Below are 13344 nucleotides of genomic sequence, written 5' to 3'. Positions count from 1 at the left end.
TCTTTTTAATACCTGGTTCTCATGAAATGCTAGCGTTATTTTTTTTCAAATGCACACATGATTGCAAACTGGAATATTAACCCTCAGACTGCAAAATTATGAAATACAGTAGCCGCCACTTATAAGAATCACGTTTTTTTCAGCAATTTTGATTCTTATAAGTGGTTGATTCTTATATTCAGGAATTTTTGCTGTTACTCTTCCAGTTACCACTGAAATATGCAAGGGGTGGGGTAGCCTTCAGGTGAAATTGTTTTTCATGTGAAAACCGAAAAAAATAATTTTTTTATTAAATATGTTAATACCTAAAATTTTAAATCTATAGCAATAGCATATGATTGCTCTTAGAGATCTTTCGTTGTCAATGTAGATTGACTAAAATGCTTCACAGTAACTGAACTACTATTGTAGTGCTATTGTCATACCCCGCCCCCCCCCCTCTGACAGGGAGGGCTCCGGTCCTGGGACCCGGAATGATTCTCATCACTTTGTTTTTCACACTATAAATTCTTTATAGTCTTGATGTGTCTGGTCCTGGGACCCACCAAAGTTTCCAACCCCTAGGGGCTCTGCTCTAGGATATGGGGGGGGGCATGACTATTGTCCAAGTACATAACTGTAGATCAAAGGTTGTCAAATTTTTTGGTCCATTGCCACCCCCTCTTCAGAATGTTTTCAATCATCGCTCTCAAACTCAAGCCAACTCCTATGTTATACCCATAGCTTCTACCATCCCTTGCACCTTTCTATCGCTACCAGGGGGCGATATTGCTCACTTTTGGAAAACACTGCTCCAGATAGATCCGCTTATCAGTAACTTTTTTTTAAACCATGAACCTCTTTGCGGATAAGTTCTGTCATTCATGGAAGGTAGAGTAGCTCACTTCACTACAAAGCTGTAATCATTGTTTGGAGGTGGGGGGGGGGGGAAGAAATCCTACAGTCAATATAGCATTGTTTTATGATGAAGGTAAAAGTGACAATAAATAGTCCTCTCAATAACCTTATGGATAATATAAAAAGTTCTCACTACTGAGATGAATGGTGGCAGTTTCTGAGGAAAAAAAATAATTTTTTTGGTTGTTATATACGGAAATCTGATTGTTATATCCTATAATTTTCCTGTTTTAAAACAGCATTTTGTTTTTGTTTTGCTGATTTGATTCTTATAAGCGATGGCTACTGTAATTTATGATTATTTGATTGACATTTTAGTTTGAACAAAATTGAATAACTTAATTAAAAGTGTGGAAGATTTCTAGAATGAATGAAGTAGGATGCTACATTATGTTGTCTGTATAAATGAGTGTGCATTTCATCAATATTTTGTATTTCATACTTTTTGAATGCTGCTTCAAGAATATCTGCACAAATTTTTTTTATTTAATTCAACATTTTTCTTACAGGCTCAGATGCCTAGCTTGAAGTGCTTGGCAAATTTGTGCTTCCAGAATGCAGAAGTCGCAGAAGTTGTTGCAACATGTTTGTATAACTTTTTTTCCAAAAATAGCTTTCAATTTTTTTATTCTCTACATTAAATTTAATGGCTTAAAAAAACCAGTACAAATGAAAAATTATTAAAATATCAGGGCTCCCACTCATCTTACTTTTTGGTAAAATGTCCTACTTTTGTCCTACTTTCTAGTTTTTGTCCTACTTTTTTACCAAATCCTATCGACAAAATTTGTGTAATTGATTTGAATTGAGCAGGAAATCATTCATATATTGCCAAATATATTACAAATGTTAGAGAATGCAATTAATGATTCTGCCAAAGCAGAAATTTTATCATTTTTAAGTTTATTTATGGAGGGAGGACCATTTGGTTGATTAATTTTTCATTTGCCTTAGTTTGAGGGTTCAACAAGTATAGTAGTCATTAAAAACTTCTGTCTGGATGGGAAAATAATTTTGTATTTATCACTTCATGGTCTTGGACATTAACTAACATTCACCATTCAAAATTATAGTGCAAATAGGTGAAACAACAGTTTGCATTTCAAAGCAGTTGGATACATAGGCCTATTCTAGGTTTCGTGATTCTGATGCTCCCAATAGTCTTCTCCCAGTTGTCTTCTGTATTTTTGAGGCTTAAACAATATTTACAATGCTCAGCAAAGAGCTAGAAATGGAAGTGCTTCATTTGTCAGAAATGATTACACTGGCATATTGAACAGTAAAATGTAAACCAATTCCTTTAAAAAATAATGGACAATGCAGTAAAACTATCTGGTTCACCTTGCCTTATTTACATTTACACATAATCTACGCATTTTTAAAGTGTTCTCGAACGAGCATCATTCTTAAAAAATGTACGTGTTCAAAATTTGCTGTGCATTGTCGAAGAGAGTTGACAAGCTCTGCACTTTGGAAGACTCCAAAAAAGAATGTAATATATATGAGGAGAGAGACAGCAAAGAATTATCTGTGGTTGCTAGTGCACTGTTTTGGCCGAAAATTGGTTTTTTAACCAAGTCATTTGTCATTTTGCTTTGGCTTGAGTCAATCTTATAGGAAGCTGAAATAGTGCTTTGAAAAAAAAAGTTAATTTACACACACAAAATTAAATTTTTTTTTTTGCAAAAAAAATTTTTTTTAGGGATTTTTTTTCCATTATGCTGTCTAAGGGGGTTACCCTCCCCCATCCTACTTTTCAGTCCTGCATTTTCCTACTTTTTCTCATTTTTTGAGTGGGAGCCCTGAAATATTATTATTGAAAAATTTATGAAAGTATTCCTAAATTTTGAAAAATTTAGGAATACAGATCATGGATTGCACATCAATATTGATTATCAGTTTTTGTGCATTCATATAAGTTTTAGCAATACGCCATTTCACATAAGAAAAAAATAGAAAAAATAATTATATAACCATTATTAATCATGTAAGAAAACAGAGAAAAAATAATTTTTCACATAGCTCTGAATTCCCAACTGGGAATTTTATTAAAAAGAGGGGGGGGGGGAAAAACCAACTATTTTGTTTTAAGTTTAAATGATTGATTCTGTATATATACTCTAGGAACCCTCCACAATATTTGTTTCCTATACTTTACTATTTTTATCTGATCCATCAGAACAAGTAAACTGAACCCAATAAAATTGTTGCTAGCTTCTAGCCCAGAAATTAACACAATCAACCTCATTTGCTCACCTACAAGATGTTAAGCAAGATGACTGGCTCTGGTAAACATTTTATATTATACAAATTAGAATTTTTATGCATTCTATGTACGGGGTGATTATAAAAAAAACGATCCCGACATATGGGCCCCTAACTATCATACCATTCACAGAAACTGAATGAAATTTTGGCATAAGGTATTTTGAGGTACGCACTCAAGAATGATATGTAAAAAAAAAGTGTCACTCTAACAGTTACGGTTACAGTGAGAAAATTTCGAAAATATCAAATGGCAACACCAAGTTTTTTTGTATTGGAATGCGATCTCCATACTGAAAAACACTAAATAGCGTTGGAATGGCACCTGTAGCACGAAAATCCCCGGAGCTAGGCAAGGAAAAAGTAAAAAGGACTTTGCCGTGCACCACAGCATTAATGTTCGTTTCATTCGTCACACCGTTTCTTTGGCTGAGATCCCAGCCTGATTAGTCCTCCACAAGGTCATGTGGAAAATTTGTGAAACACAATAAAATGCTTTATTTTATGCTGCTTCACTGTCCTTATTGGTTGTCCTCACTTTTAGCCTATCTACCGCCGGTGATTTTCATGCTACAGTTGCTGTTCGAACGCTATTTAGGGTTTTTCACAATGGAGATCACATTCCAATACAAAAAACTTGGTGTTGCCATTTGATATTTTCGAAATTTTCTCACTGTAACCGTAACTGTTAGTGACACTGTTGTTTTCCATATCATTCTTGAGCGCATACCTCAAAATACCTTATGCCAAAATTTCATTGTTTCTGTGAATGGTATGATAGTTAGGGGCCCATATGTCGGGATAGTTTTTTTATAATCACCCTGTATATAATATGGTACCTGTAAAATAACAAATCTTGTTTCTATTATATTAGTACATTTTTCTTAACAAAACAACAGAATTTTTCCCATAACAACTCCCACCCCCATTTTGTCTATTATCAGCACAAAATCAGTAAATCGCAACAGTACCCAATTGTCATAATTTTGTATAACAGATACGGAAAACTGGCTCAATGAAGAGATCTGTGTTACAGGGAACGAAAATTCATCTCTGCCCTCAAGGGGACTCAAACTTTGGTCTCTCAATTACGGACAAGTGCTCTACCTACTAAGCTATGAAAACAGATAAAATGCTTGGAGTATATATATGCTGAATGGCTCCATGCGATGGATGGCGACAACATTCTGCTAATAGCTCGCAGAGGACATCAGATCAGCAAATGAAAGACTGGGGTTTGAGTCCCCGTGAAGACAGGGATGAATTTTTCTTCCCTGTAAAACCAATATCTCTTCATTGAGCCAGTTTTCCATATCTGTTGTATTAACAGGGGAGAGTGATGTCTTTCTGCATACATGTCGTCATCTGGTGGCCCTGATGTCATTTGTGAGCTATTAGAAGAATGTTGCTGCTGCCCATTGCATGGAGCCATTCACCATATACATATGCTCAAAGGGGGAGAATTCTTTCTTCATAGCTTAGTTGGTAGAGCACTTGTTCTGCAAACAAGAGACCAGTTTTTCTGAAACGTGTAAATCAAAAACTAAATAATAAATTTGAGAATATATATGTATATTTTAATTTGACTATTTTTTTAAAAATTTCTGTGTTCCTATCTTCATAAAAGCATTTATCAGCAAAGTTTCCAGACTTTATTGATGGCATATATAACTAACTTTTATAATTTCTAAAAAAATTTTTACTATTTTTTCTAGCTCAAAACAATGGTCAGTGCATTCCAGATATATTGATAAAGCTTATGGGGCGAGACAAGCCAAGTGATATACAGTTGGCATCTGCGAAGTGGTAGGTTTAAAAGACATTAGTTTTTTTTATCCGTAATGGAAAAATGTTATGTAAGTGAAATCTGAGTCTTAATTATGGTGAAATTATTCTTCAGCTATAAGAGTGAACCACATAAAAAACACTTAGTACAGGGTGGGCAAAAAGTTTATAGAAACTTAAATTGATAAAAACCAGAAAAATAATTGAAATAAAAACGGTTTGCAGGGTTAGCATCGCTAGATCAATGGAATTTTTTGAGACAGGAAAAAAACTAAATAATAGCTGATAGGTGGCGCTGACATACACAAGTCAAAGAAAAGATATGCAAATAGCAAACAGAATGCCTCCAAATTGTTTATTACAGCAGTATGTGTTCCACATGACCACCACCACAGGGTATAACACATTGCAGGCGAGTCACAAATCCAGCAACAGCAGAGTGCAGCAGGTCCACATATATACGGTTTACAACGGTGAACTGGTTGTGGATTAGGAATGTAAGTTCTTATAACCGTCATCTCATTTGCATGTTTCCACCAGTCACTTTTATCAGCGCCACCTATTGACTGTTTTTTAGTTATTTTTTTTCCTGTCTTAGAAAAATTCCTGTGACCTAGTGATGCTAACCCTGCAAACAGTTTTTTATTTGTTATTTTTCCAGTTTTTATTCATTTTTAAAGTTTCTGCAGACTTTTTGCCCACCCTGTATGTTTTTAGCTGGGTGATACCAGCTACAGAAGAACATAAACAGGAAGTGTTCTGTTTATATAATTTGATCTTGTTTTTCTTAAAACTCCAGGAAAAATTTTAGAAAACCTATTTTTTGAACAACAGACAAAAAATCTGATTTTACAAATTTGGGAAAAATTAACTCACATAGAAGTAGTAAACTCATAACCTGAGTGACCTGGAAATTCAAGGAAATGAAAAATAGCCAAGTGAAGTCAGGGAAAATGTAAAATATTTGGCAAAATATAGGGAAATATGGAAATATTTGATCAAGTCCGGAAAAAACTCTGTGGAGGGAAAAACTTAATCTTTAAATGCATAGCTTTGCATATGTGCAAAGGGTCCTTTAAACATTCAGTACTGCAGCCAATTTCATGATAAAAATTCAAAATTTCCTTTGTATATAAGGTGATGTCATTCTTTCCATTTCATACTTTCAATTTGCTGGTGGATGTCCCACTTATAATGACAACTTTGTTTTTTGCAGAACAAGTGTGGCAGTGATTTCACCAATTTGTTTTTGTTTTGTTGGCATTTCTTTTTTTTAGCCTTGAAGTTTGCAACTTGAGTTTTTGTAACTGTAGTTTTAATCACAAAGAAGGTAGTTATATATTTAAAAAGTGATATTATTTGAATGCATTTATTTTATATGTAATTTTTAAGGCTCTGTAGGGCCTGAGGCCTAAAAGCTTGAAAACAAATCATGCATTTAACCCCCCTTCCCAAAGGCCATGTCTCAATATAAAATGTTGGTTATAGTGATAAAATATTGGATCATCTCGATAAAGTTTGATAAATTTTGTTACATTTATCACATTTACCAGTGATTATACATAATTTTTACGTTTTCAACCCATAAATATCATGTTCACAATGGGTTGTAAATACCTCAACTTTTTTATATTATGGGAACTTGTAGATTTTTGACAATTTTTCTTAGTTTAAAAACTGGGAGAAAATTTAATTTCTCCCACAAATTTGTGAGGAAAAGCTCTAAGAAACCAAAATATAATTGTATATAAATATAAAAATCATTATTAACCTGCTGCTGTGCTTGTTTTTTTCCACACACTTCAATGTATGTGCAGTGCTGCCCACACGATGGCGCTGGTGTATCTTCCCAGCTTGTATAATTATTAGTCTATTTTCTGCTGGTGGCATCACAACAGAAATCGGGAGTCAAAGGCGTCTGGCTCGTATTGTTGATGTTGTCCTACTCAATGATGAGCGTGTCTGTGTCTCACCATGCACGGGCCACATTTTCCTCTGCCAGCATTCTCATTTGTATTGTGTAAATATTATCCGTTGTAAGTAAAGTGTAAATATAGAAACAAAATCATTTCATAGATCAACTAAAGATTGGCGACATCGGACGTGAAGCAAAAGAAACCACCATTGCAGAGGTGAGTGCCGTAGTTATACCACCATTCAAACGTGCGTGATGTATCGTTATGGTTCGTGATGTGTGAAAGCACTTTTGAGTTAGCTGCTCCGAAACCGATAACAGAGTCAAAAACAAAATAACAGACCAAGGTCGACAGTTCGAAAGCTTCATCTTTCACGAACTCACCAAACTCCTTGGCATTCAGCACATCAGGACGACACCTTACCATCCTCAAGCTAACGGGATGATAGAAAGAGTTCATCGACAACTGAAAGCAGCTCTGATAGCTAGGCCAAACATAAACTGGGTGAACACACTTCCAACAGTCCTGTTAGGGCTCCGATCATGCTACAAAGAAGACCTCAAAGCCACACTAGCACAACTCGTATACGGCACAGAGCTCAGATTGCCTGGCGATCTGATCAACAGCAGTAACAACATACCGTGTCCCACAGAATTTGTGTCCATTCTAAGGGACCAGATGCAGCAGCTACAACCAACTCCTGCAACGGCGCATGGTGAAAAGAGATTGTACATACATTCGGAACTGAAGAACACCACCCACGTCTTCTTGCAGTCAGACACAGTGAAACGAGCACTCGTCCCCACTTACAACGGACCGTACAAAGTGCTGAAATGTGGTGAGAAGACATTTTGCCTTCTCATAAAAGGAAAACCTTCCACTGTATCGGTCGACAGGTTAAAACCTGCCTTTCTGCTCACCGGCAGTGCGCCTCAGCCAACCAACAAAAACACAGATGTATCCGTGCCAAAAACTTCCTCCATCGTTCCGAAAAGCATCCTAAAAAAGACAACGACCTGCAAAAATATTTGGAAAAACCGTCTACGTTCATCGAAGCACGTGACTTTTAAACTTTTATTTTTTTTCTCTTCTGTCCTCGTCCTTCGGACTGCAGGGGGGGGGGGGGTACTGCAGTGCTGCCCACACGATGGCGCTGGCGTATCTTCCCAGCTTGTATAATTATTAGTCTATTTTCTGCTGGTGGCATCACAACAGAAATCGGGAGTCAAAGGCATCTGGCTCGTTATGTTGTTTATGTCCTACTCACAGATGCGTGTGTCTGTGTCTCGCCATGCACGGGCCACATTTTCCTCTACCAGCATTCCCGTTTGTATTGTGTAAATATTGTCCGTTGTAAGTAAAGTGTAAATATAGAAACGAAATCATTTCATAGATCAACTAAATATGCAAAAAAAATTCAACATTACAGAAGTGATATCAATTTTTAATATTGCTGTATTATTTGATCACAATTATTTTTATTCGACCACAAAGCAGTTAAGCGATAAATGTACAGTACTACATTCATTTTACCATGAAAACTAATTTAAGTAAATGGGAAACATACTATAAAAAAATTATTGTTGGTCTTGTTTTGTTAACTTTATTTACACACATAATTTAAACACAATGACTCATTTATCACATTTACCATCTTTGACAATTATGCATAATGACCTACAGATGTGATAGATTTGCAGTATATGAGCAAAATTTATCAAATTTACCAAAATAGTTGGTGATTATTCACAATAACAGCTCTTTATCACTTTCACTGTAACATATCTAGCATAGCCCTTCTTTGTGGAGGGTGGTAGGGCTCTATCCCGATAAACGTGGGAAGTATGTATACAGGGTGAATCTGACCTATTCTACGAAACAAAAGGGGTGATAGACGAGCCCAAGTGGATCATGAAACACTCCACCAACACCCTGTCCTATATCAAACCATTTTTGAGTTTTGGATAATCGATTAAGAAAGAAATGTGTCAAGTCTAAGGCTGGTATTACACTATAAAAATTTCATTTATAAAACTTGAAAAATTCAACCATTCAGGCTATTGGTTGCATTTTCTCAAGTTTAACCGATAACCTTATTGGTTAAATTATTCAAGTTTTATAAATGAACTTGTATTAAACTTTTATAGTATAATCCCAGCCTTGAAAAACTTGCATTTGTGAAGTTTCTATTTGGAAGTTTATATTTGGAAAGAACAAAGAAAAAAAATATACATAAGATAGCATCATTTGCATCAAAGTATCTGTATTTATTGGATTACAGGATAATTTTTCAATGGGACCCAGGTAAATTAAAGTCCGGTGTCATCTCTGCAACTGTAATAAACGATTTGGAGGCATTCTGTTCGTTATTTGCGTATCTTTTCTTTGACTTGTGTACGTCAGCGTCACCTATTGGTTGTTTTTTTATTTTTTTCCGGTCTTAAAAAATTCCAGTGACCTAGCGATGCTAACCCTGCAAACCGTTTTTATTTCGGTTATTTTTCCAGTTTTTATGAATTTTTAAAGTTCCTTTAAACTTTTTACCCACCCTCTATGTTGATAGTATATATGTTAAAAAACAACCCAAAAGAATTTATATTAAAATGTGATAATATATCATAAATTAATTATTATTAATAAGCAGGGTGTCTACCATCACTGAAAAGTCAAGGAATGAAGAAAAATATGACAAAAGTCAGAAAAAGTCACAAAATTTGAGCCAAGGTCAGAGATTTTTGATTCTCCAGAGTACTTTTTGATTTTCCCCCTAAAATCTAGTCTTTTCAGAAGCTGTAGTATTCAATATTTTTTCTTCTCTCTCGATTTTTTTTCTCTTTTTTTTGCCCTGTGGGGATAGATGGGCGAGGAGCAAAAGAAAACAATGTTATCTGTAAATCTGTAGCCAGGCTACATTGGGGCAGATATTATATGTGTGAGGAGAGAAAAAGCTATTTAGCCTGGATTAACAAAAAATAACTTGTTTTTTCTTTGCTTGTCTGGATCTGCCAACATCAGTTATTTTCCTTTAAAGTGGTGGTCTCAGAATCACATGTTATTTCCTAGAGGAGGGGTGGGGGGAAGGGTTGGCTGTGACGCATCTCTGAAGTCTTTGAAGTAACAGTAACTGAACTACTATTGCAGTATTATTGTCACAGCCCCCACAAGGGTAGGGCTGACAGGGAGGGCTCCAGTCCTGGGACTGGATCCAGATGAGCGGAGGTAGACAATCGTCATTTTGTCCCTCGTTCACAAAAAAAATCTGTATTTGCTAATAAATAAATCGTTAAAATAAATTTTTTAAATTTTATCAGATAAGAAATTTGGTCCAAGTGAAATAATTTCCTCAGTTCATTCTATCTTCTTAGTAACAAGGTTTGACTCAGAGAAATTTGCTTTCTGTTTGTGTTGTAAGAGATACATGGAAACATGACGGGAGCTGCAGCACCCCTCCAGTGTCAAAGATTTGTACAGTTGATCAAAACATATATATGTATATGGGTATTGGCATCAGCAGGCCTCGCTGAAAATTGCAAAAGATTAAAATTGATTTTTTATCAAACATTTTTGTGAATTCATTTGCGTGCCCCCATTTCATTAAGACACCCTGGTTTATTAATACAAACCCCCTTGGGATTTCGATTCACAGTTTGGGAACCACTGATATAAGAAAACAGTTCAGCATGATTCATTTTGTTGAATGAAAAAGGTAGCAGAAAAGTCACATAATTTTGCTTTTGGTATATGTCAGACACCCACTTGGTATAAGTCTCAGAAACTGCTAAGTTCATGATGTTGAATTGGTTCATTTTTTTTAAAAACTGGCTTTTAATGTTCGGAATAAATTTATCAATTATAGTGGTTGGTTAATGCATTAGAGAGAGAGTTCTTTATCAAATTATAATTATTAAAAAATTATAACTAGCAGACCCTTTTAATGTGGTTGTAGTTGAATATATAAATTTTAAACATCTAATTTATCAAATTATTAGTGCAAAGTATTCAAATTACAGTTCCATGTATCAAGTGCAAAGTATTCAAATTAAAGTACACTTACATATTTCGTAATGTTTGTTACTTATAGTTTCAAATCTTATTTTTATATGACATGATTTTTTTTTATATTTTTCAGTATGGCATATATTTTTCGTGCTGGGGCTTTACCTGCTGATGATTCAAGAATTGTATTTAAGGTAGTATTGATTTCTCTGTTTGACTGTTCTTATGCATTTTTTTTCTAGGCCTATCTCTACTCCAGCCTTATATAAAAACTGAAAACAAATCACACATAACAAAATCTAACAAACTGAAAGAAAAAAAAATTTCCCTGGTATCAAACAGTAAAACAATCATTTGAGGCTATCAATGGTGCATGTGCTCATCCTTTCACATTTGCAGGTATTCTGCCTGATTCGGGCGAAGCTTGTCCATTTAATCTTGGTGCCATCACGTGTTTACCCCTGATTGTCAATACTATCTACATGGCTGGCTTTTCGCACGCTTTCTATCCCAGTAATAAAACTCCTTGAAGTCTACCGCTGCAGGAATCAATTCCTTGAGCATCTATTTGACCTGTGTAGTCCCGTCTGTTGCTAAATCAGGAGTAAAGGATAAAAATGATTGCAGAAAAATGCTTTGTCTGTAAAATTCAGACTATAGATGTAATTGAATACACTAATTTGCAAAAGAAACAAATTTTTAACACATTGCATCTACTTGCTGGGAACCAGGAAAAATAATGGATACATATCAGTTTATGAAAAAAGTGGAGCCCGTGGTAAAATTTTAATGACTAAATTTCCAGTTTCCACCACATTACTTGTAGTGGACACAAATCGAGGAGTTTTATGGGTCATTTTACTGGTGTGGCTGAGACCTCTGGTGCAGCTGACTATTGTTTTCCCTTGAACAGTGGCCACCCCTGCTGTAAAGCAACATGCTGCAGTTCTTTCAAGGTTTTGACAGCATCTGTATAAGACTTCATCCTACGCTGTTCTTCCGAAATGACAGTTATTTTATCTTCATACTCTTTTTTGACCTTCTTTAAAATTTTCATTGAGAGTGTCAGTATCTGTCGTGTCAGATTCAGTTTGTACATTGTTATTGCATGTTCATGTAATTCTCAGCGCTGCAATCACAAAAAGCAGCCTCAATGCAATTTTTTAAGTCTTCCATATCATTTGGAAATTCAACCCTTGCACTGGTTTCTCCCACAGAAAAGTATGCTTTTCTGAAAAATTTTGTTGCAGTTTCAGGAAGCAACTATAGCTGAGAACAGTTTTTTGCTAGTGTAGGGGTGTATGATGTTGAATTCGCATTGGCAAGCAGAGATTGGAATTGAAAAATTTCGGTAGAACACTGTAACATATTTTGTATGATCTATTGGTAGTGAAACACTAAGTGTTTGTATGAAAATTTCCATTAAGAGGGTACGATTTTCCTTTCCATTTTCACATTAGACACATTCTGTTTTATCCAAGTTTTCCAGTATGTATTTTGACATTGGAATCACAGGACCAAAATTTTTTTTTCTGTTGAAAACAGGTTTCTGCTTAATACAGGTTCCATTAAAAGACAGGTGTTACTGTATGTCTGTCTTTAGTAATTTTGTAAATCATTCTTACCATCTCCCATAAAAATTGTTGAAAAAAAATGAGAATAGAAAAATAAAGTTGAAAGTTTTTTCTTTAATCTAGAAAAAGTTATTGTTTTCAATGTAGGCCTTGCCAACTCTTGTTAGAATGTGTCAAAAAGACATTCCTGATGATCAGCGAGTTGAAGGTGCTGAAACACTGGCCTATCTTACTGAAGTGGACACAGAACTGCAGAGGATTGCTAGTATAAGCAACCACCTTATTCCAACTCTCTCAGAACTTCTCAAGTACCAGTCATCTAATGAAGAAGCAACTAGTCCATCAAATGGTTTTGCAAAAGTATGAACTTTATATATCAAATTTTGTGTTCTTTTTCATATGATTCATTTATGGGATTCCAACATGTTGTTAATAATGTCATTCTAATGTAAAAAGAGTAATGTAAAAATGAGAGCGAAAACACAAAATTTATTGTTTGGTGTTTTCAAAATTTGTACGTTTAAAAGTATGGCACATTATACATTAGATTATTATTTGAATTTCCTAATTTTTTTTATTCTTTTCCCCTCAGATATGGTTTTTTTAATTAAAAAAAATAATTTTACTTTGCTTTAATTATATTGTGGTTACATATTTTTTGGTTTGTACTATACAGGCAGAGGATGATAACCAAATGTCTCATTCTATGAAGAGGGCAGCATTCAAAGCTTTCTCTTCCTTGGCAGCTAATGATGAAGAAATAAGGAAAAAGGGGAGTAATTTTGTAAATATTGTATCTTGTTTTTCTGACGGATATTGAAGACTGTTAGAAATTATGGGTAGTTTTGATTATGATAATCCTTATTAGTTATATTAGTTAATAAATATTTGCATAAATTTTTTTTTCATAC

At 34.8% G+C, this 13344-nt stretch overlaps 1 protein-coding gene across 3 annotated transcripts in view; it reads left to right on the top strand.

Moving 5' to 3' along the window:
* Nucleotides 1-13344, top strand: part of LOC149072141 (armadillo repeat-containing protein 8-like) — a 64443-nt gene that overhangs the window by 27795 nt on the left and 23304 nt on the right. For 2 of the 3 annotated variants that reach the window (XM_089246729.1, XM_089246728.1), the window contains exons 7-11: nucleotides 1407-1482; nucleotides 4878-4968; nucleotides 10993-11053; nucleotides 12581-12793; nucleotides 13110-13217. In XM_089246729.1, coding sequence (XP_089102855.1) covers nucleotides 1407-1482; nucleotides 4878-4968; nucleotides 10993-11053; nucleotides 12581-12793; nucleotides 13110-13217 — 549 coding nt within the window. The remainder of the gene's footprint in view (nucleotides 1-1406; nucleotides 1483-4877; nucleotides 4969-10992; nucleotides 11054-12580; nucleotides 12794-13109; nucleotides 13218-13344) is intronic. The other variant, XM_089246727.1, reaches the window with a different exon arrangement.

This window comes from Pholcus phalangioides, unplaced genomic scaffold (genome assembly GCF_987345545.1).
Source record: "Pholcus phalangioides strain wild (caught in Gottingen) unplaced genomic scaffold, Ppha-v1.0 ptg000017l_1, whole genome shotgun sequence".
Lineage (NCBI taxonomy): Eukaryota > Metazoa > Arthropoda > Arachnida > Araneae > Pholcidae > Pholcus > Pholcus phalangioides.
The sequence above is the reverse complement of the archived record's forward strand: the minus strand, read 5'-3'. Positions and strand labels throughout refer to the sequence as shown.